General features: G+C 38.4%; 1 protein-coding gene and 1 pseudogene across 2 annotated transcripts in view; both read left to right on the forward strand.

Annotated features, from left to right (window-relative positions):
* The first annotated feature begins 956 nt into the window (after positions 1 to 956).
* Positions 957 to 2,907, forward strand: LOC128657804 (uncharacterized; annotated as a pseudogene).
* A 10,441-nt stretch (positions 2,908 to 13,348) lies between these two features.
* The window catches only part of LOC128655576 (protein unc-93 homolog A-like), a 99,785-nt gene continuing 87,590 nt past the window's right edge, over positions 13,349 to 25,543 (forward strand). For both annotated transcript variants that reach the window (XM_053709168.1, XM_053709169.1), the window contains exon 1: positions 13,349 to 13,435. In XM_053709168.1, coding sequence (XP_053565143.1) covers positions 13,349 to 13,435 — 87 coding nt within the window. The remainder of the gene's footprint in view (positions 13,436 to 25,543) is intronic.

A 25,543-nucleotide genomic window follows, 5' to 3' on the forward strand; every position in this document is an offset into this window, starting at 1 on the left:
CCATGTGGGTGTAGTTGGGGGAGATTGTGGCATAGTTACTTATGTCTCTGATTGTAATGTACATTTAAAAGTAGTTTTATATTTTCGAAGATGGACCATAGAGCTGAACTATCTTTATTGAACCAGATGTTTTTTATTTTCTTCAGTTAGCTATGGCTGATAAAAAACAACCTTCTGGAGCCCAGTACCGCAAACGAAAGACGGAACAAGCTAAGGAGCAAGCAAAACAAGAGGGGTCCTTCTTTAGATACCTTCATACACAGAAAGAAAATCAAGAACAAGAATGTGACTGTACTCTTGTAGAACCTGCCACTGGGGAAGCTGAATGTTGTGCTCCAACTACAAGTCATACTGAAGTTTCACAATTTGGAAATGTTTCAAAAAAGAACGCAGAAGAAAAAGATGTCAATAAAAGTGAGACTAGTAGCACTGCAAATTCATCAAAAGAAAACAATATTGTGCCTGATTTGGATTACAGTGACCCTGCTAAATTGCCCTACTCTTGCAGTGATGATCTACGACAGCTTATAATTCAACATGGACCACAGGAGTTTGTATCACATGATTTTCCCAAAGACTCAAAAAACAGACGATTTTCTCCTGTACACTAAAAGAGGAAACTGGCAAATGGTGAAGAAGTGTGTCGCGAATGGTCGATATATTCAACCTCAAAAGATGTGTTTTTTTGTTTTTGCTGTAAATTGTTCAGTAAAAGAAATGTTGCATCATCCCTACAAGAAACAGGTTCAAAAGACTGGTAGAACATTGGAGCAATTATTTCTTCACATGAGAGGAATACTGACCATTTGGAAAACTATCAAGCCTGGCGTGAACTTGAATTGCGCTTATCTAAAGAAAAAACAATTGATGATATTAACCAGCAGAAAATTAGGCAAGAAGAACAATATTGGCAACAAGTCTTGCAATGCTTGATTGCTTTGGTAAGAGTTCTTGCCATGCAAAACTTATCATTCCGTGGTACAAATGACAAGTTGTATATTGCCGGCAATGGAAATTTTTTAAAGTTTGTGGAATATCTAGCCCTTTTTGATCATATCATGAATGAATATTTGCGTAGGGTTAAAGATCAAGAAACATTGGTTCACTACCTGGGAAAAGATATCCAGAATGAGCTTATACAGCTTCTAGCTGGTGCTATAAAGCAGAAAATTATAACAAGTACAATTTCAGCTAAATACTATTCAATTATTCTGGACTGCACACCTGTTGTTACTTATATTGAGCAAATGACAATAATTGTAAATTTTTTTGATATAAGCAAACCATCAGATAATGAGTCTGAAAGTATTACTATAAGAGAACATTTCTTAGGATTTATTCCACTACAGGAGACTACAGGTGCCTTTTATAGCAAAAACTCTTCTTGAACAACTGAAGCAAATTCAATTGCCAATTGAAAATCTCCGTGGTCAAGGGTATGACAATGGGAGTAACAAGAAAGGCAAACAAAATGGAGCACAAAAAAGAATACTGGACTTAAACACAGGTGCGTTTTTTGTTCCCTGCAATGCACATTCTTTAAACTTGGTAGTCAATGTTGCTGCTAGGTGTTTTCTGGAAGCAACTACTTTCTTTGGGTTAGTTCAACAGATTTATAATTATTTCTCTACATCAACTAAGCATTGGCAAGTTCTTATTAGCCATATATCAGACTTTGGCATAACTATTAAGCCATTGAGTGAAACAAGATGGGAGAGTTGGATTGATGCTTTGAAACCACTGAGATATCATCTTGGTAATATATATGATGCTTTGATAGAGATTTTTGAGGATACAAGCCTATCAGGTCCATCTGGAAATACTTCCCGAGTTGAAGCCAAGGGCCTTGCTGATGCAGTTAGTAAATTCAAGTTTGTGGTATCCCTTGTTACATGGTACAACATCCTTTTTGAAGTCAATCTTACAAGCAAGCTACTACAAAATTAGGAAGCTGATTTAAATTCAGCTACAAGACAATTGCAAGTGACCAAGAATTATCTCATAACCTGCAGGTGTGATAAGGGTTTTCAACAAGTTTTGACAGATGCTACTGAGATTGCAAATGAGATACAGATAGTACCAAACTTTGAGACAGAAGATCAAGTTCAAAACAGGAGAAAGAAACAACTCCTATGAGGCCCGAGAAGAAGCACCACAAGATCCAAAGCAAAAATTCAAAACAGGTTTTTACTATGCTGTTTTAGACATGGCCATACAATCTATTGAAGAGAGATTCCAACAGCTACAAAAAATATAATTCACTATTTGGCTTTCTATATGACATATACAGTATAAAGAAAAAATCGACAGAAGATGTACTTGTTGAGAATTTAAGAAAGCATTTGCAACAAGCATTTGCTTTTGCTCAGAAAAATCTTGAGAAAGCCGCAATATGTGCTAAAACATATTATGACATGAAAACCACAAAGAAAGAATATGAGGTAAATGATAAAGTTTATCTTTACAATTTTCTTAGAAATCAAGTAAATTCATGACATACTTAAGGACTGTAATAATTTGGAAAGGTCATTGATGCATAATGGAAACAAAGATATTGATGCTGAAGATCTGCGTGGTGAACTTGAAGCAATAGCTCGAAGACTTCCAAAGCCTATGCCGCCACAAGAAGTACTTCTCTTCATACTACAAAATAAACTTCTGGATAACGTGCCTAATGTTTCTGTTGCTCTGAGGATCCTTCTCACACTTCCAGTATCAGTGGCAAGTGGTGAACGTAGTTTGTCAAAGCTCAAACTTATAAAAAGTTACATACGTTCTACAATGTTGGAAAAGAGACTAGTTGGCTTGGCAACTATATCAATTGAACATACACAGGCAGCAGCACTTGATCTGGCTGAAATGGTGACAACATTTGCAAAGGAAAAGGCACGCAGAGTGAGATTTTGATGTGTCTGAGATTTTAACTTTTATCTGACAACTCTGTTTTTTTTTGTTTGTTTCTCTGACTGTAAGAAAAATACAGTTAATATATATTTTGTTCAATAAAAAGTTAAAATATATTTTTTGTTAATATAGGCAATTTTACGATTGGTTACTTTATATTTTGCCTTTAACATTGTTGCTTTTGGCATCTTATTGCACTTGTTCATGAAAATTAAAAGAAATTTAAAAAAGTGTCATGTTTTGCTGCTTTAATTGTTTTGGGGTTTTTTTGCATGGTGTGGGGCGGGGGGGCGCAAGTAACTGGTCTTGCCTAGGGCACAAAATAGTCTAGCACCGGCCCTGGTAACAGGTGAAACAGCTTTACATTTGAGCTAACTTTGAAACAGGTAAAATGGTTACTTGCCGTTAATATCACATCAATATCCTCTGTGTGTGAAGTGGTTATATATGAGGACTTGCCTTTACCTCTTGGAAGCCAGAGGGCGTGATAGACTGCCTAGAACTAGGTGTGAGTATATGGAAACCTGTATGAATGTTTGCTTATGAAGCTGAGACCGCAATAATAAATAAGCGTATATCGTGGATTACAAATACAGCACCAGTGCTGTTGTTCCTCATATGAATTTACCATGTTTGCTTGAGAATTATGCAACACATGTTTCTTGTTGAATAGGGTTATATCCGAAGGTTAAACACCAAGATAAATTCTGATCAGGACTTATATTGCCCAATATGATTTATGGACATGTGCTATAGCTATGCAATAAGCTTCTTTTTTCTATGTCCTTTTGCAGCAAACTGATAAGATGATAAATGCTGTTAATTGTCGTAAATAAATATATTATATATGCAATGGTTGTGGGCCAACTTTTTTATCCTCTTTCTCTTCTTTTGTCTAATGTGGGGAATATTTATTATAGAGTTATAGTCTTGTGCTTGATAATAGTGGTCTATTTTTTCTTCTAGTATTAATTCCTATATTTACCACTACCTTGCACCATTACAAATGTATCTCTATTTAGGGAACATTATGTTATGTTTATATATATATATATATATATATATATATATATATATATATATATATATACTGTAAGAAGAAAGGGTGGCACTAGCACTACAAATATTATTGGTACAGGGTTGCTCAATTAAATTAATTGAATATATCAGTATTCGTATGTATATCTGTATATATATATCCACACATCCACATAAATATATGTGTATGTGTCTTTTATATGAAATGGGGTGCTTGTGCACAAGAACAATTTTTGGATGAAGTCTAGAGCCCCAAAGAAGGGGATCAAGACTGAAAGAGTGCACTTGGGAAGCACTCCCGTCCCTGATTGTAATAATTTGAAAAAGCCGAGATAGTATCGGCGAAACATGTCAGGGAGGGGTATTGTTTAACAAACACCCCTATTAGTTGTTTTTAAATGGCATGGGAATCTGTGCATATACTAAACAATTAGCCTGTAATCCTTGAAATTGGTTAATGTAATACTAGTTACTTCGATAGAGCAACAGTATACTGACTGCAGTGTTAAAAAGTATATCGATAACCACGCTACACGCTAGGGGTGGCTACAGGGGGCAGACAATATTCGAATTAACAGGGTAACAACCTCATAAGCTTAACTAACCATTACCTATGCCAAAACAAGGCATTTACTAGGATCCGTCTTACAAGTTTATATGTAAGGAAAACAGTTATTTAAAACAGCTTGCTACAAAATGAGCAACCTTTGTTTTCGTCATTAAGTCCCTTAAGAAGTCGACTTGTAACCTTGAATCTTGCTAAATTTACACAACAATATAGACCTCGATAGACCGGGATACCCTGGTAGCACTGCTACATGCTAGCGGGGGTTGCCGGTGAGGACAGCTAACATTAAGAACTTGTGGTGCAAAAGTTATACAGACTTATTTAGAATTGTGAATGCAAAAATAGAATATCATTGAGTTCTGTCGTACAAGACAATACAGAAGACCGACACTTATTGATAACTACAATACGTACAATCCACAATTCAAATAGCCAATTGTCAAAGAGGGGAAGCCAGGCTTAGATATAGCAAGCTATTACCAGTTTAGGAAAACTAATCAAGCTTTACTGAGAGACTTATAAATTGTGCATGTCCAAACAAGACACTTCACAAACCTCAGTCACTCATTAGTGTTTAAGAGATACATCCACTTTTCCCCAAGATTTTCAAACAGCCCAATCCCAATAAGACGTAATGTAGAGGATATTTTTACATAGAAGTAATAATAGTATTAATCTAAAAAAGTTCTGCTTCTATACGCACGGATGTGAATTGAGTTAACTTTTTCTGAGAGGTTCACAAACTCTTTTTTATAAAATAAGATACTAGATAAACCTCTCTCAGTAATTAGTGCACAAGTGAAACATCCAGTTCACCCTAAGATTGCTAAACATCTAAAGCCAAAATAAGGCGCAACTGAGAGCTCGTTTGAAACATAGAAGTAACAGCAGTAATTATTAAAACAAGTTCTGCCTCTACACGCATGGACGTGAATGGAGACACATGAGCAGCAATCCTGTTCAAGATTATTATCCCTAATTTATCAGCTACTAATTTAAGTATTACATACTCTATAGGGTAATAAAGCGCCATTCTGAAACGGTGTACAAACAAGGGCGTAATATATTAGATACATTTGTAACAAGCTGATAATCGTGTGTTTCAATACACTAATGAATTACACCACAAGGTATTAAATATTATACAAGAGCCTCTTTTCCTTTCCCTTGTATTGAAAGCTACATTGAAGGGTAATCTAGGTTACCAGTAGCATCATATGTTCCAATAAGACGGATTATTCTAACCACAGTGTTGCACAGTGTATAACACACAATTAGCCAACGAACCCCAGTTGATATATCTTTGTCTACCCCCAGTATATGACACCATATTGGGTAATAGATGTTAGGATATAGTTTATTTAATAGTGTGTGATAGTACATACTGCTATAATCCTACATCAGTCCAATTGCATTGACTATAAATAAGACTATTATTGTCAATATAATCTTTATATTTATTTATTTAACTCCTATACCACTATTACTGTTGCACTAAGATAAAATATAAACAACACCCAATATTGGGGTGGATTCCCTCTTTAAAGGGACCCACAATATTTGTATATTAAAGGGACCCACAATATTTGTATAATCAGGTTACAGAACTTAGTATTAACTAATATTTGCGGCCCAGTTCCTATGTGTTTTTAAAGTGCATACTCACACATTTTGATTTTACACAACTATTTTTCTAATAAAAGTTATGTTTTAATTAAATCCACTTGAATACCAAGTTTTTGGTCCTGAATGTGAGTTTATTAATTATTACAATCAGGGACGGGAGTGCTTCCCAAGTGCACTCTTTCAGTCTTGATCCCCTTCTTTGGGGCTCTAGACTTCATCCAAAATATATATATATATATATATACAAAACACGGAAGAGAACTGCACTCTAATACTGGACCGGGTACACATCCCATGACCCTGCAACATGCTCAGCCCTGGGTGCCACTGTCACTCACAGGAAGCTGTGCTGTCCCCAGAGTCACAGGCAGTTAATCCCAGTCAGGTCTGGGTGCAAGAACCATAGGGAAAATTACAAAACAAATTAATACGACACACAGAGAAAACCCAGCACTCACTTACAAGCTCTCAGCTAAGATTTAAAAGCAAAAATGGAAAGGTTAGTTACCTGGGTACCTGGGCTTGTCCCATTTGGCCAGATGCAGTAACTAACCTTTCCATTTTTGCTTTTAAATGTTAGCTGAGAGCTTGTAAGTGAGTGCTGGGTTTTCTCTGTGTGTTGTATTAATTTATTTTGTAATTTTCCCTATGGTTCTTGCACCCAGACCTGACTGGGGTTAACCGCCTGTGACTCTGGGGACAGCACAGCTTCCTGTGAGTGTCAGTGGCACCCAGGGCTGAGCATGTTGCAGGGTCATAGGATGTGTACCCGGTCCAGTATGAGAGTGCAGTTCCCTTCCGTGTTTTGTATATGTCTAGGGTGATTACATATGCCTGTGCACCCTTCCCTTGTTCCCAGTTTGTTTGGATTTGAAAGTTTGCATTGTGTGGCTGTTTTAGGGTCCCAGGTATTGGAAAGGACCTTGACGAGGTACCTGGGCTTGTCCCATTTGGCCAGAAGAGGTAACTAACCTTTCCATTTTTGCTTTTAAATCTTAGCTGAGAGCTTGTAAGTGAGTGCTGGGTTTTCTCTGTGTGTCGTATTAATTTGTTTTGTAATTTTCCCTATGGTTCTTGCACCCAGACCTGACTGGGGTTAACTGCCTGTGACTCTGGGGACACCACAGCTTCCTGTGAGTGCCAGTGGCACCCAGGGCTGAGCATGTTGCAGGGTCATAGGATGTGTACCCGGTCCAGTATGAGAGTGCAGTTCCCTTCCGTGTTTTGTATATGTCTAGGGTGATTACATATGCCTGTGCACCCTTCCCTTGTTCCCAGTTTGTTTGGATTTGAAAGTTTGCATTGTGTGGCTGTTTTAGGGTCCCAGGTATTGGAAAGGACCTTGACGAGGTACCTGGGCTTGTCCCATTTGGCCAGATGCTGTAACTAGCCTTTCCATTTTTGCTTTTAAATCTTAGCTGAGAGCTTGTAAGTGAGTGCTGGGTTTTCTCTGTGTGTTGTATTAATTTGTTTTGTAATTTTCCCTATGGTTCTTGCACCCTGACCTGACTGGGGTTAACTGCCTGTGACCCTGGGGACAGCACAGCTTCCTGTGAGTGCCAGTGGCACCCAGGGCTGAGCATGTTGCAGGGTCATAGGATGTGTACCCGGTCCAGTATGAGAGTGCAGTTCCCTTCCGTGTTTTGTATATGTCTAGGGTGATTACATATGCCTGTTCACCCATCCGTTGTTCCCAGTTTGTTTGGATTTGAAAGCTTGCATTGTGTGGCTGTTTTAGGGTCCCAGGTATTGGAAAGGACCTTGACGAAGTACCTGGGCTTGTCCCATTTAGCCAGATGCGGTAACTAACCTTTCCATTTTTGCTTTTAAATCTTAGCTGAGAGCTTGTAAGTGAGTGCTGGGTTTTCTCTGTGTGTTTATTTATATATATATATATATATATATATATATATATATATATATATATATTTTATTACTTTTATTAGTTCTTGGTTGATAACCTTGGTTTCTGATTACATTTATTAGTGAGTTGAGATAGGAATTTCGGTCATATTTCAGGTTTGAGGGATGGTTGATGGATATAAGGATTTATGTAGGCTGGATAGGAGATTATTTTGGCATGAATCAATTAGCATACTTTTTCTTTCATATTGCTTATATATAGATAGACTCTGCGTACTGCATGTAGATATTAATGAGAAATCCATGCAAATTAGACTATGTGTTCGAAAAGTTTGCTAATTTTCCCTCTTAAAGGGAAAGTAAACACCCTGTAATTACAAGACATTGCTGTTGCTGTCCTATAGAACAACATATAAGCAAAGTCTAAACATTTTCTAAACAAATGAACATCCTGTTTGCTGCGATTGTCTTTCAATAGCTAAAACCCTCCCTTTCCTTATTTGTAGAAGCAATTATGGGTTTGAGTCTGCAGACAACAACGATAGCCCGTGTCATTATGCTTGAATAAAGTGTATGGGTTTGAAATTATTTTCTGCTAGACCCAATTAGGGACATATATGTGGCAGGATTAGCCTTGAAATTAGAAAATCTACAATCTTCAGAGCTAAAATTACATGGAAAGGGGACAAAATAAATAATAAAAGCCTATTGCAAAGTTATTTTACTATACATACAGGGAGTGCAGAATTATTAGGCAAGTTGTATTTTTGAGGATTAATTTTATTATTGAACAACAACCATGTTCTCAATGAACCCAAAAAACTCATTAATATCAAAGCTGAATATTTTTGGAAGTAGTTTTTAGTTTGTTTTTAGTTTTAGCTATTTTAGGGAGATATCTGTGTGTGCAGGTGACTATTACTGTGCATAATTATTAGGCAACTTAACAAAAAACAAATATATACCCATTTCAATTATTTATTTTTACTAGTGAAACCAATATAACATCTCAACATTCACAAATATACATTTCTGACATTCAAAAACAAAACTAAAACAAATCAGTGACCAATATAGCCACCTTTCTTTGCAAGGACACTCAAAAGCCTGCCATCCATGGATTCTGTCAGTGTTTTGATCTGTTCACCATCAACATTGCGTGCAGCAGCAACCACAGCCTCCCAGACACTGTTCAGAGAGGTGTACTGTTTTCCCTCCTTGTAAATCTCACATTTGATGATGGACCACAGGTTCTCAATGGGGTTCAGATCAGGTGAACAAGGAGGCCATGTCATTAGATTTTCTTCTTTTATACCCTTTCTTGCCAGCCACGCTGTGGAGTACTTGGACGCGTGTGATGGGGCATTGTCCTGCATGAAAATCATGTTTTTCTTGAAGGATGCAGGCTTCTTCCTGTACCACTGCTTGAAGAAGGTGTCTTCCAGAAACTGGCAGTAGGACTGGGAGTTGAGCTTGACTCCATCCTCAACCTGAAAAGGCCCCACAAGCTCATCTTTGATGATACCAGCCCAAACCAGTACTCCACCTCCACCTTGCTGGCGTCTGAGTCGGACTGGAGCTCTCTGCCCTTTACCAATCCAGCCACGGGCCCATCCATCTAGCCCATCAAGACTCACTCTCATTTCATCAGTCCATAAAACCTTAGAAAAATTAGTCTTGAGATATTTCTTGGCCCAGTCTTGACGTTTCAGCTTGTGTGTCTTGTTCAGTGGTGGTCGTCTTTCAGCCTTTCTTACCTTGGCCATGTCTCTGAGTATTGCACACCTTGTGCTTTTGGGCACTCCAGTGATGTTGCAGCTCTGAAATATGGCCAAACTGGTGGCAAGTGGCATCTTGGCAGCTGCACGCTTGACTTTTCTCAGTTCATGGGCAGTTATTTTGCGCCTTGGTTTTTCCACACGCTTCTTGCGACCCTGTTGACTATTTTGAATGAAACGCTTGATTGTTCGATGATCACGCTTCAGAAGCTTTGCAATTTTAAGAGTGCTTCATCCCTCTGCAAGATATCTCACTATTTTTGACTTTTCTGAGCCTGTCAAGTCCTTCTTTTGACCCATTTTGCCAAAGGAAAGGAAGTTGCCTAATAATTATGCACACCTGATATAGGGTGTTGATGTCATTAGACCACACCCCTTCTCATTACAGAGATGCACATCACCTAATATGCTTAATTGGTAGTAGGCTTTCGAGCCTATACAGCTTGGAGTAAGACAACATGCATAAAGAGGATGATGTGGTCAAAATACTCATTTGCCTAATAATTCTGCACTCCCTGTAATGTTTTATATTAAAATCTCAGTGTGTTTTTTAATTAAAGTGATAGTAAATCCTAGCATTTTTTAAATACTAGGATTTACCAGTGCAACAAACAAAGGGGATATTTAGTCATGAAGCATAAAATACTTCATGCTCAAAAGTTCCTTTATTTTCTTCAGCGTTTGCCGCGCTGAGTGCCTCACGCAGTGCACAACAGAACGTTATTTTGCAGTCAGGGGATCTCAGTCAATAGCATGCTAACTATCTGGCATAATGCCAGCTGAGCCCCCACAGCTATTGGCTTAGAGGTGGAAACGTCACCTCACTGAAAAATAGCATTCTGCGGTGTGCGGCCTTAAGTGTTTAGTGCGGCGAACGATTCAAACAAATAAAGGAACTTTCAGCATGAAGTATTTTATACTTCAAGACTGAAAGTCCACTTTATTTGTTCCACTGGTAAATCGTTTCACAAACACTAGGATTTACTAACATTTTAACCATTCAAATTATCAGTTGTACATGGCTTTTATAGAAAATAGCCTCAAATACACAGACAGCCATTAAAAGAAGAGACCTGTGAGTTCTTGACCGTGTATGGGATATAAAACCTCAATTTACATATTTGTTGGTCCATTAGCAGGTTATCCAATTTTATTTAAAAGTTTAGAGAATTTTTGGTTGTTTTTTTTAGACAGATCATAATTAATAAAGTCAGATAATAAATTAGGGTATGTTGAACAATACTTGAAATCACAGTTTTGCCAACAGAGGCTGTTTTGCTTTTTCATCAGACTGTAAGTCTTCTGCATTTTTTTAGAGCTTTGGTCAATTTAATTTGTCTCTAGATAGGCAGATGTTTTCAGTGGGACGTTAGTTTATTTTGTTTTTTAAATATGTTTTATTGAGGTTGAAAGCAAAGACAACACAAAATCGCTGTATATAAACAACCATCAGTCAACAACATGATTACATACAGCATTTTAAAATTATATCCATCACAAGGATTGTTAAAGCACCAGTAAATATAGTAGATTTGCAAAATTAACAAATACATAATAAAGAGACAATGCAATAGCACTTAGGCCCTGTTACAAAACATCGATTTTTTTTTTATTTTTTTAAAGGGGGCATGTCTGAACGATGCCGACATTTTACTGTGGAGGGGGGCCCTATTTGAAGTGTGCTTACAGGGTGCAAGCAGTGCGCTTTTGGAAAATAAAATTGGTTTCCATGTAGGCACACTTCAAATATTGCTGTGGTGACCTAAGTTTTACTGCACCTACTAACTAGCTCAGGCAGGTCAATCTTCCAAAGCAAAGCGCAGGTTACTCCCACTAGCAGGCCTCGCTAACTCCCCCTGATGCTTCCAGAAAGACAGTTATTGAAAGTGTCACCTTATAAATTAAAGGGACATGAAGCCCCAATTATTTTCCTTTTATGATTAAGATATAACATACAATTTTAAAACAACCTTCCAATGTATTTCTATTATCTAATTTGCTTTGTTTTCTTGGTATCCTTGAAAAGCATACCTAGGTAGCCTCAAGTGCAGCAAAGCACTACTGAGAGCTAGAAATGCATTGGAATCATGAAAGAAAAAATTGTGAGGTTTGTGTTTTTTGTACCGTATTAATTAAGTGGCAAGACCACTGCATAATTTTAAGTAATTTTTTTATTCATGTCAGTTTAAAGTGTTAAGCTGCAAGAGTGCTGTATGTTTTTTTTAAACATTTTTAGAATATTTTTTTATCCAAACACATTTGCCCAATACAATTGTTTTTTTTCTATACCCTCAATGTTTAAGCTGAATACGTGAACAAGGCAGGCTTCTTCTAGTACTTTAAACTATCAGCATTCCGCATATTTGCACAGATGGAAAATTGAATGTACAATAATACCCGAATATACCACATTGTCAATCAACTCTTTACACTTGTGAAATAGACAGGGACAGTGTATGGCTATCTAAATATAAATGTTTAAAAAATATAATTTAAGAGGTAGTTATATTTTGTAGTAGTACCTAGTTTATATATTTTTTTATTTGTTTATGTTTTCTGTAGTGTAGGGGTCTTCCTCCTCCCCATGATCATTATGAAGGACCTCCACCCTCATTAATTTATTTTTTCTGTAGCATAGGGTCCCCTCCCTCTCCCTATTTCAAATGGCAAAATAAAGGTAAACAAGCTAAACAAATGAATCCAGCAGGTAAACTGCAAGTATGTTTGATGTAGTAACATTTTCTCCCTTGTGCTGAGTTTATTATTTTCTGAATATATAAGAATATTTTAATGACAATATTATTTTATTTGAATGCATTAACTGTTCATATTGCTCTTAGGTGAGATAATTAAGGGGATTTTTGGTCTCACTTTCAGGGCAAGTCAACTACTATGAACATTAGTATTCAAAATAATATATATTTAAATATACAGAAAGTCACAATTCAACCTATACTCAGAAACAAATATTTAGTATACAGCAAAATCACCTAGCAAAGAAGAAAGAAATGGTTTCTGTCAAGATAGAACAAGTGCAGTGGCTTCTGGGAAATTAGGGAGTGAGGTGAAAAGTCCTGAATATCCCCATTATGTCCACCCAATACATATTTTATACTATCCTAGATCAGCATATTATACAATGTATCACTTTTTAAGGTATATAAAACATGTTTGATAAAATCTTAATGTACCATAGTTCCCAGTTATTTCAAACAAGCCAATCACCATACAGGGACAGTCACTGGTTAATTTAAACAAGACAACCATTATACATAAAAAAAACTGGCTATGTACTTAGACTGGAAAGGGTAATTGAAACAATAATTTCAGCATTAGCTGATAAATTTACCAAGCGCTGAGCCATTTTGCTCACAATTACTGTTGAACAAGTGAATGAGTAACAGTTTAGAATATCAGTGAACTTTCAGTGTTTATTAGAGTCCAGAGTATCACATAAATGACTAACATAAACCTTTTGCACTGCACAGGTAAATTGAAAGTATTTTATTTGAAGAAGAAAGAAGCTTGAAAGATTGCACTGGATATTTGAAGTTTACAAAAATAAATCAAAATGGATAAGTATCTGAAAAACATTCTTGTTGTATCTTTTGGATTTTTGCTTTTGTTCACAGCCTTTGGAGGGCTTCAGAATTTACAGGTGAGTACTTTATTAATTTAATTAGATTATCTGATCTGCAAATAATCTTTTTGACATTTGTTGATTTTCATATGATATTATATATATATATATATATATATATATATATATATATATATATATATATATATATATATATATATATATATATATACTGTATATACACACACGCTGTAGTATTAGGGTGACCAGATTGCCCCTTTAAAAAGGGATGCATATGAAAAATGCATATGTCAGGGCTGTTTTCAGGGCTGTTTAAAGAAAGGTTTTGTATAACCCTGACATATGCATTTTTCATGTGTGTCCCTTTTTAAAGCGGCAATATGGTCACCCTATGTAGTATACACAAACAATTTAATGCTGCATTGTAAAAGATTTGCATATGTAATAAATGGTATAAAAGCATTTAAACCTGTTATTTTGTTGGCAAATATTTGTGCTAATTTTGCAGTCCAAGGACATACACACTGAAAAGTATCTTTATATTATCTGCTTTGCTTTATCCTGTTAGGGACAGATCTAAATGAGCTATTATACTGATGAACCAAACACTATCGCCTAGATTTAGAGTTTGGTGTTAGCCGTCAAAAGCAGCGTTAAGGGGTCCTAACGCTGCTTTTTACCGCCCGCTGGTATTTAGAGTCAGGCAGGAAAGGGTCTACCACTCACTTTCTTTCCACGACTCCAGGCTACTGCAGATCCCCTTACGTCAATTGCGTATCCTATCTTTTCTATTGCATTTGCCTAACGCTGGTATTTGGAGTCTTGGAAGAAGTGAGCGGTAGACCCTCTACCGACAAGACTCCTACTGTCAAAAAAAATCAGTAGTTAAGAGCTTTATGGGCTAACGCCGGAACATAAAGCTCTTAACTACTGTGCTATAAAGTACACTAACACTCATAAACTATGTACCCCTAAACCAAGGCCCCCCCCACATCGCAAACCCTCTAATAAAATTTTTTAACCCCTAATCTGCCGACCGGACACCGCCGCCACCTACATCATAGCAATTAACCCCTAATCTGCCCCCCCCAACGTCGCCCCTACCTACACTTATAAACCCCTAATCTGCCGACCGGACCTCGCCGCCACTATAATAAATTTATTAACCCCTAAACCACCGCACTCCCAGCACCTAGTTAAAATAAATACAAAGTTGCCTGTAAAATAAATATAAATCCTAAAATAGATACAATGTAATTATTAGTTATATTGTAGCTATATTAGTGTTTATTTTATAGGTAAGTATTTAGTTTTAAATAGAATTAATTTATTTAATTATAGGAATATTATTTAGTTTTATTTAAATTATATTTATGTTAGGGGGGTGTTAGGGTTAGACTTAGGTTTAGGGGTTAATAACTTTATTATAGTAGCGGCGACGTTGGGGGCGGGAGATTAGGGGTTAATAATTGTAGGTAGGTGGCGGCGATGTTAGGGAGGGCAGATTAGGGGTTAATACAATTTATTGTATGGTTTGCGAGGCGGGAGTGCGGCGGTTTAGGGGTTAATACATTTATTATATTGGCAGCGAGGTCCGGTTGGCAGATTAGGGGTTAATAAGTGTAGGTAGGTGGCGGCGACGTTGGGGGGGGCAGATTAGGGGTTAATAAATATAATATAGATGTCGGCGATGTTGGGGGCAGCAGATTAGGGGTTCATAAGTATAATGTAGGCTGCGGCGGTGTCCGGAGTGGCAGATTAGGGGTTAATAATATAATGTAGCTGTCTGCGATAGCGGGGGCGGCAGATTAGGGGTTAATAAGTGTAAGATTAGGGGTGTTTAGACTCGGGGTTCATGTTAGGGTGTTAGATGTAGACTTAGAGAGTGTTTCCCCATAGGAAACAATGGGGCTGCGTTAGGAGCTGAACGCTTTTTTATCAGGTGTTAGGTTTTTTTGCAGCCAGCTCAGCCCCATTGTTTCCTATGGGGATATCGTGCACGAGCACGTTTTTCCAGTTTACCGCTACCGTAGGCAACGCTGGTATTGAGGGTTGAAGTGGAGCTAAATTATGCTCAACGCTCCCTTTTCTGAGCCTAACGCAGCCACTCAGACAACTCTAAATACCAGCGTTGTCTTAATGGTGCGCTGGAAAAAAAAGCAGCGTTAGCATCGCGGGTCTTTACCGACAAAACTCTAAATCTAGGCGTTATGTTAGGACTCACAACAGTACAATTTTAAGAGCTAAATTACAAGATAAGGAGACAGAATAAATAATGAAAACACAATGCAGAGTCTTATACTATGCATAATTGAACATTTTATGGAGAAATTAAACTTGATTTCTCAGCTCCAAATATTATACAGCATTTTATTCTTCAAAAGAAACCTTAATGGGACAGTAAACTTCAAAAATGTTATTGTTTAAAAAGATAGATAATCCCTTTATTTACCATTACCCAGTTTTGCATAGCCAACACTGTTATAGAAATACACTTTTTACCTCTGTAATTACCTTGTAGCTAAGCTTCTGCAGACTGCCTCCTTATCTCAGATCTTTTGACAATTAGTGCTGACTCTTAAATAACTCCACGTGCGTTAGCCCAATGTTATCTATATGAAACACATGAACTAACACCCTCTAGCTGTGAAAACCCTTTCAAATGCATTCAGATAAGAGGCGGCCTTCAAGGGCTTTGAAATTAGCATATGAGCCTACCTAGGAAAGTTGTTTAAAATGACATGCCCTATCTGAATCATGAAAGTTTAATTTGGACTTTACAATCCCTTCAATCAGGAACACCATGCTCTATCATTTCCCAATCCCAGCCCTATCATGCAGACCTCAGCTGACCAACATGGTCACCCAACCCAGCTCACAAACCCAAACTTCACCATGTCACTTCTCCATAGTCTTTACAGTCTCGGAATCACAGGGCAAAAGTGCTGGAATGCTTGAAGCAATCAGAAAAGACAAATGACTGAACATGGAACTCAACATAAAAATCCTGATAACATGATTAATTAAGGAAAATATAACGGCATTACAATATGTATTCTTCCTTTTTGGTTCCTTAAAATTTAGAAAGCTGTTTGTTTTATTTTCCTTAGAGGGACAAGATCTCAGATTTTGTAAAGGACTAAGTCAAAAATAAACTTTTTAGATCAAGAATGCAATTTTAAACATTTTTCCAAATTACTTCTAATTTGTTTTGTTCTCTTGGTATCCTGTGACATCCATCAGCCATTCACAAATGCATACACACTTATTCTTACAAATGCTCAATAGGAGCTGGTGACTTAAAAAGTTTAAATATAAAAAGACTGCACATTTTTTAATGGAAGTAAATTGGAAAGTTGTTTAAAATGGCATGCTTTATCTGAATAATAAAAGTTTAATTTTGATCAAGTGTCCCTTTAAGTATAAACACTTAAAAATAAATGTAAAAAACTAAAAGTACACACGTTAGGCACAACATATCCTCTAACAGGCCATCAAAAAGGTTTAGAGACCCCCAAAGCAACTTGTTTATTGCCCCTAAGCCCCTCTTAAAACTAAATACCCTATATAAGCTTTAGAAGCCAGGTGATTACTGTAGTAATAGTGATCACCTGGCGTGAATAAATGTGGATTTATTTGCACAGAGGCTCATAGGAGCCCTTATGTGCAGACCATAGTTGCATAACTATACAGAAAAGCCCTTATTTATATGTGGATAACCCCTTCTTTTTACTATAAAGTTTAGGGGGTAAAGCACACACATGCTGTGGTTAATAACTTTCTTACAATTTTAATTAAAAAAAAAATCCACACTTTTTGTTGCAGGTGATGGGTGTAGTTTAAATCTGCTGGGTCTCCTGAAGAAAAAAATATAAAAAAAAATAATAATAATAATAATAATATATATATATATATAGGGTGTTTGCACTGAAAAATGGCCTAGTAGGGGATTACATTTGAGCAGCTTATAAAAACTGCAAAACAGCACTATACAAATGCAACAGTCAATAATTGGCAACAATCAAGGGAAATAAACATAGTCACTGGGTATTTAAAAGGGACAGGGAACACCAACATTTTCTTTCATGATTTGGATAGAATATACCATTTTAAACAACTTTCCAATTTACTTCAACAACTTAATTTGCTTTATTATCTTGTTATCCTTTGCTAAAGGGACAACAATGTACTGCTGTCAGGTAGCTGGACATACATACAGCTAGATTTGGAGTTTTGTCGGTAACGACCCGAAAAACTAACGCCCGCGTTTTACTGGCCGCACCATAAAAATAACTCTGGTATCGAGAGTCCACATAAAGGCTGCGTTAGGCTCCAAAAAAGGAGCGTAGAGCATTTTTAACGCAGCTTCAACTCTCGATACCAGAGTTGCTTACGGACGCGGCCAGCCTCAAAAACGTGCTCGTGCACGATTCTCCCATAGGAAACAATGGGGCTGTTTGAGCTGAAAAAAAACCTAACACCTGCAAAAAAGCCGCGTTCAGCTCCTAACGCAGCCCCATTGTTTGCTATGCGGTAACCCTTCCGACGTCTGCACTTAACACTCTAACATGTACCCTGAGTCTAAACACCCCTAACCTTACACTTATTAACCCCTAATCTGCCGCCCCCGCTATCGCTGACCCCTGCATATTATTTTTAACCCCTAATCTGCCGCTCCGTAAACCGCCGCTACTTACATTATCCTGATTTCGCTTTGATATCTGAAGAAACGACCCTTGGTGGTTGAGAAACGCGTTATAATAAAGCCTTTTAAAGTTTTCTTTTAAAAACCTGGAAGTTGTGCACTTTTTTATGAGTTTTTAACTTAACCGAACAACACATGGGAATAGCTGAACAGAGAAACGCTCACAGCACGATTCCCTTATCCAAGGATCAGTTCCGGGAAGGATCGCATCCTACAGTGTACTAGCCACTGATTAAAGTGCTAGCAGGCGAGATAGTACTGGTCACAGAACAGTACCACAAATATTGGTAAGCACATTACCTCTCTGTCTTGTGTTATCCTTCTCTTTTGTTAAACAATATCACGCTATGTGGCGCCCTCTTTATCTTCAAATTTATCCTTATGTACCCCTAATCTGCTGCCCCTAACACCGCCGACCCCTATATTATATTTATTAACCCCTAATCTGCCCCCCACAACGTCGCCTCCACCTGCCTACACATATTAACCCCTAATCTGACGACCGGACCGCACCGCTATTATAATAAAGTTATTAACCCCTAATCCGCCTCACTAACCCTATCATAAATAGTATTAACCCCTAATCTGCCCTCCCTAACATTGCCGACACCTAACTTCAAACATTAACCCCTAATCTGCCGACCGAATCTCGACGCTATTCTAATAAATGTATTAACCCCTAAAGCTAAGTCTAACCCTAATACTAACACCCCCCTAAATTAAATATAATTGAAATCTAACGAAATTAATTAACTCTTATTAAATAAATTATTCCTATTTAAAGCTAAATACTTACCTGTAAAATAAATCCTAATATAGCTACAATATAAATTATAATTATATTATAGCTATTTTAGGATTTATATTTATTTTACAGGTAACTTCGTATTTATTTTAACCAGGTACAATAGCTATTAAATAGTTAAGAACTATTTAATAGCTAAAATAGTTAAAATAATTACAAATTTACCTGTAAAAGAAATCCTAACCTAAGTTACAAATAAACCTAACACTAGACTATCAATAAATTAATTAAATAAACTACCTACAATTACCTACAATTAACCTAACACTACACTATCAATAAATTAATTAAATACAATTGCTACAAATAAATACAATTAAATAAACTAGCTAAAGTACAAAAAATAAAAAAGAACTAAGTTACAAAAAATAAAAAAATATTTACAAACATAAGAAAAATATTACAACAATTTTAAACTAATTACACCTACTCTAAGCCCCCTAATAAAATAACAAAGCCCCCCAAAATAAAAAAATGCCCTACCCTATTCTAAATTACTACAGTTCAAAGCTCTTTTACCTTACCAGCCCTGAACAGGGCCCTTTGCGGGGCATGCCCCAAGAAGTTCAGCTCTTTTGCCTGTAAAAAAAAACATACAATACCCAAGCCCTCCAACATTACAACCCACCACCCACATACCCCTAATCTAACCCAAACCCCCCTTAAATAAACCTAACACTAAGCCCCTGAAGATCATCCTACCTTGTCTTCACCATACCAGGTTCACCGATCGGTCCAGAAGAGCTCCTCCGATGTCCTGATCCAAGCCCAAGCGGGGGGCTGAAGAGGTCCATGATCCGGCTGAAGTCTTCATCCAAGCGGGGCAGAAGAGTTCTTCCATCCGATTGAAGTCTTCATCCAAGCGGCATCCATCCGGAGCGAAGCGGCAGCATCCTGAAGACCTCCACCGCGGAACATCCATCCTGGCCGACGACTGAACGACGAATGACGGTTCCTTTAAATGACGTCATCCAAGATGGCGTCCCTCGAATTCCGATTGGCTGATAGGATTCTATCAGCCAATCGGAATTAAGGTAGGAATATTCTGATTGGCTGATGGAATCAGCCAATCAGAATCAAGTTCAATCCCATTGGCTGATCCAATCAGCCAATCAGATTGAGCTTGCATTCTATTGGCTTTTCCGATCAGCCAATAGAATGCGAGCTCAATCTGATTGGCTGATTGGATCAGCCAATCGGATTGAACTTGATTCTGATTGGCTGATTCCATCAGCCAATCAGAATATTCCTACCTTAATTCCGATTGGCTGATAGAATCCTATCAGCCAATCGGAATTCGAGGGACGCCATCTTGGATGACGTCCCTTAAAGGAACCGTCATTCTGCAGTTGGACGTCACCGGAAGAAGATGGGTCCACGGTGGAGGTCTTCAGGATGGAGCCGGTCGTCATCGGATGAAGATAGAAGATGCCGCTTGGATCAAGATGGTTGCCGGTCCGGATCGCCTCTTCTTCCCGGATAGGATGAAGACTTTGGAGCCTTTTCTGGACCTCTTCAGGCACCGGATGATGGATCGCCAACCCCCGCTTGGGTTGGATGAAGATTTTGGAGCCAGGACGGATCGGTGATACCTGGTGAGGTGAAGACAAGGTAGGATGATCTTCAGGGGCTTAGTGTTAGGTTTATTTAAGGGGGGTTTGGGTTAGATTAGGGGTATGTGGGTGGTGGGTTGTAATGTTGGGGGGGGGGGTATTGTATGTTTTTTTTTTACAGGCAAAAGAGCTGAACTTCTTGGGGCATGCCCCGCAAAGGGCCCTGTTCAGGGCTGGTAAGGTAAAAGAGCTTTTAACTTTAGTAATTTAGAATAGGGTAGGGCATTTTTTATTTTGGGGGGCTTTGTTGTTTTATTAGGGGGCTTAGAGTAGGTGTAATTAGTTTAAAATTTAAAATTGTTGTAATATTTTTCTTATGTTTGTAGATATTTTTTTATTTTTTGTAACTTAGTTCTTTTTTATTTTTTGTACTTTAGCAAGTTTATTTAATTGTATTTATTTGTAGGAATTGTATTTAATTAATTTATTGATAGTGTAGTGTTAGGTTAATTGTAGGTAATTGTAGGTAGTTTATTTAATTAATTTATTGATAGTATAGTGTTAGTTTTAATTGTAACTTAGTTTAGGATTTCTTTTACAGGTAAATTTGTAATTATTTTAACTATTTTAGCTATTAAATAGTTCTTAACTATTTAATAGCTATTGTACCTGGTTAAAATAAATACAAAGTTACCTGTAAAATAAATATAAATCCTAAAACAGCTATAATATAATTATAATTTATATTGTAGCTATATTAGGATTTATTTTACAGGTAAGTATTTAGCTTTAAATAGGAATAATTTATTTAATAAGAGTTAATTTATTTTGTTAGATTTAAATTATATTTAACTTAGGGGGGTGTTAGTGTTAGGGTTAGACTTAGCTTTAGGGGTTAATACATTTATTAGAATAGCGGTGAGCTCCGGTCGGCAGATTAGGGGTTAATAATTGAAGTTAGGTGTCGGCGATGTTAGGGAGGGCAGATTAGGGGTTAATACTATAATTGTTATAGGGTTAGTGAGGCGGATTAGGGGTTAATAACTTTATTATAGTAGTGCTCAGGTCCGCTCGGCAGATTAGGGGTTAATAAGTGTAGGCAGGTGGAGGCGACGTTGTGGGGGGCAGATTAGGGGTTAATAAATATAATATAGGGGTCGGCGGTGTTAGGGGCAGCAGATTAGGGGTACATAGGGATAATGTAGCTGGCGGCGGCGTGCGGACGGCAGATTAGGGGTTAATAAGTGTAGGTAGCTGGCGGCGACGTTGTGGGGGGCAGATTAGGGGTTAATAAATATAATACAGGGGTCGGCGGTGTTAGGGGCAGCAGATTAGGGGTACATAAGGATAACGTAGGTGGCGGTCGGCGAGTGGCGGCGATGTGGGGGGACCTCGGTTTAGGGGTACATAGGTAGTTTATGGGTGTTAGTGTACTTTAGAGTACAGTAGTTAAGAGCTTTATGAACCGGCGTTAGCCCAGAAAGCTCTTAACTACTGACTTTTTTCCTGCGGCTGGAGTTTTGTCGTTAGATGTCTAACGCTCACTTCAGAAACGACTCTAAATACCGGAGTTAGGAAGATCCCATTGAAAAGATAGGATACGCAATTGACGTAAGGGGATCTGCGGTATGGAAAAGTTGCGGCTGAAAAGTGAGCGTTAGACCCTATTTTGAGTGACTCTAAATACCGGCGGTAGCCTAAAACCAGCGTTAGGAGCCTCTAACGCTGGTTTTCACGGCTACCGCCAAACTCCAAATCTAGGTCATAGTTAGCCAATCACAAGAGACACATGTGTACAGGTACTAATCAGCAGCTAAAACGTTTCATGATTCAGATAGGGCATGCAGTTTTAAACAACTTTCCAATTTACTTTTAATCATCAAATTTGCTTTGCTCTTTTGGCATTCTTTGTGGAAAGCTAAACTTAGGTAGGCTAATATGCTAATTTCTAAGCCATTAAACTGCCTCTTATCTCAGAGCATTTCTACAGATTTTGACAGACACTGCGAGTTCATGTGTTTCATATAGATAATATTGTGCTCACTTCCGTTGAGTTATTTAAGGGTCAGCACTGATTGGCTAAAATGCATGTCTGTCAAAAGAACTGAGATAAGGGGCAGTCTGCAGAGGCTTAGATACAAGGTAATCCCAGAGGTAAAACGTATTTATATAACAGTGTTGGTTATGCAAAACTGGGGAATGGGTAATAAAAGGATTATCTTTTTAACCCCTTAGTGACCAGATCATTTTTCAATTTTCTTACCGTTAGGGACCAGGGCTATTTTTACATTTCTGCGGGGTTTGTGTTTAGCTGTAATTTTCCTCTTACTCATTTACTGTACCCACACATTATATACAGTTTTTCTAAAGATACCATTAGTTTCATCATATCATATATAATTTACTATTAAAAAAAAAAAAAAAAAAGATAAAATATGATGAAAAAATTTAAATAAACCCACACTTTTTCTAAATTTGACCCATAAAATCTGTTACACATCGAGGGGGCGGAGCCTAGCCAGGATCTGTAATGGCTGCATTTTAACAGAGCTCTGTAGTCCCTAGTGCTATATCGCAAATAACCTGGTTGACCCAATATTACTAAACCCACTCACTGGGTCAAGAAAGAATCCCTGACCTTGGGGGAACCACAAGATACCTTCCCTTTAGAGAAGCGGTGAGTCTTGGAGGAGCTTAAACAGTAGCGGCACCTTGTGCAGAGACGTCTGCTGGGCCTGGTAGCGGATCGCATAGAACCCCAGCGTACATACCCCAGAGGAGTCATCGCCGCGGCCACTGTAAGGCGGCTCATGCAGGGGACCTGAAGAGCCGAAAAATCGGAGCCGCATTGTTGTATTGCCGTCAGTGACGGCAGGGCCGCGACCACGTGGCTCAGGCTGTGAAGAGAGCAACGCACGCAGCATACCGCCATTGCAAGCGGCTACACACACAACGGGGGCCGACACCGGAGCATATGCCTCCACGATCCGGAATACGGCTGTCAGAAGGGCTCAGTGTGACTGATCGGAGCGCAAACAAAGGAATGAGGGTGAGTCCCGGAGGCGGCCTTCACAATGCTACCCACGAGCGGGCCCTAATTATATAATCTAGCCGAATACTTTATAGCTAACAAGGCTCTGGGGGTATAAACGCTGCAAGAGATAACAGACCTGGTGATAGGGACACAGGGAATCCCCAAGCACAGGCAGCTTGACTTAAATAGGGGATAAAAAAAAAAAAAATCAGGCCCTTTTGGAGAACAAGACTAGGCCTCAGTGGTAGATCAGGTGCGCAATCGCATAACATACTTGAGGATACATAAATAATAAAGACACGCACAAAAAAGGTGCAATACTGTGCAAAGAAAGGGACCTTTATAGATAGATATACAGACTCTCTGCCTGCAATGTCTACCAAAAGAAACCCTAAACCTTCCAAAAGCACACAACCTACCATGATGGAGAACTTTTTGATACCCACAGACTCTGCCCAAACGCCTAGCAAAACAATGCAGGACTCTCAGGGGCCCTCAGTGACTGCACAGGTCCATGAGCATAGGCCTAGCACTAACTCTCACAGTTATCTTACAAAAGAAGATATATTATACTTATCTTCCAAGGAGGACATTAAAAGTGCGATGCATGAATTCAAAAGTATGTTCAGGGAGGTTAAAAGGGACATTGCAGCTATAGATCACCGTGTTACGCAGGTAGAGGAGAAACAGGAATCTCTTAGCTCCGATGTGCAACATCAGGCTAGTTTACAGCAGGCTCAGGAGGGCATGGTTCACTCCCTTATGGACCGCTTAGAAGACCTAGAAAATAGGAGCAGAAGGAGCAATCTGCGCCTTCGAGGTATACCTGAATCAGTTGACCCCCCAGAAATACAACTTTACATACAGGAATTTATCAGATACCTGAAAAACAACGCCTCAGCACAGGATGTACAAATAGAGTGAGCACACAGAGCTTTACACCCTAAACCACCAAATAGGGCCCCACCCAGGGACATAATTATTACATTTTTGTCTTTTCGGGACAAAGAAGAAGTCCTCAAATTAGCTAGAACAAGGCATCCAATCACTTTTAGAGGTACAGAAGTTCAAGTATACTCAGACCTGTGCCCCACTACGCTGCAAAAGAGGAGAGACATGAGATACATCACATCAGTGCTGAAGGAGAAGGGGATCCCATACAGGTGGGGATTCCCCACCTGCCTCATTGCAACTAAAAATAATGCCTCACACACCCTCCGAGGTCTGGGAGATCTCCCCAACTTTAATCAAGCACTTGGACAGGAAATTGAACCGCCACATCAGGAAGAACCAGCTTGTAGAGCTCCGAATGCCATAATTCAGGAAGAAATCCAGCAGATCCGTGGGTGAACCCAAAAAAACTTTCACGGATTTTGCTTTTGCTACTTTATTGTCCAATTTTACTTTCTAGGATATTGACAATTGGTCTCAGGCAGCATCGGCTCCTGATGGACCTTGCCAAGGACAGGACTCTTTGCCCCTCTGTGAAACTACCAGGTCGTATATAACATGCTGTTTTATTGTTGTTTTTTTTTTAATTTATATATGTACTGCCACACTTGTGTTCACTAAGAGTACTGCACCAAAAGCCATATAGGACTGTTTAGTTCCTGCTATATTACCGGAAATATTATTACTGGTGATAGAACCCGATATACAGCCAAGCTAACCGATATTGTTTTTATCTAGCATCCCTTTTGACTCAGTGGATACATTAATGCCCATCTCCCTATAGCAGAAGGTAGGGACTAACATAGCAAGTTGCAGTAGAATACACAAAAAGGTCGCCCACTAGATAGTTTAAGAAGGGATATACTTATATAAACAGGACCCCCATGTTGAAGTGGTTGGCGAAGACATGAGCAGGCTGCACTGTACTGTTTGCCTTTCCACCCGATTGATTTAAGCACTTATATATCCTGTCCCAATTCTTCACTGAGATACGAGAGCTTGCTGGTTGTACGGGAGGGTGGACACATAGCGTTAAGGTTGACAGAGGATTAGCAATAGATAACCTACGGGGACACATGTAAACACCCTTACATGGGTTAATATATGACCAACACTA

This window comes from Bombina bombina, chromosome 4 (genome assembly GCF_027579735.1).
Source record: "Bombina bombina isolate aBomBom1 chromosome 4, aBomBom1.pri, whole genome shotgun sequence".
NCBI classification, from domain to species: Eukaryota; Metazoa; Chordata; class Amphibia; order Anura; family Bombinatoridae; genus Bombina; species Bombina bombina.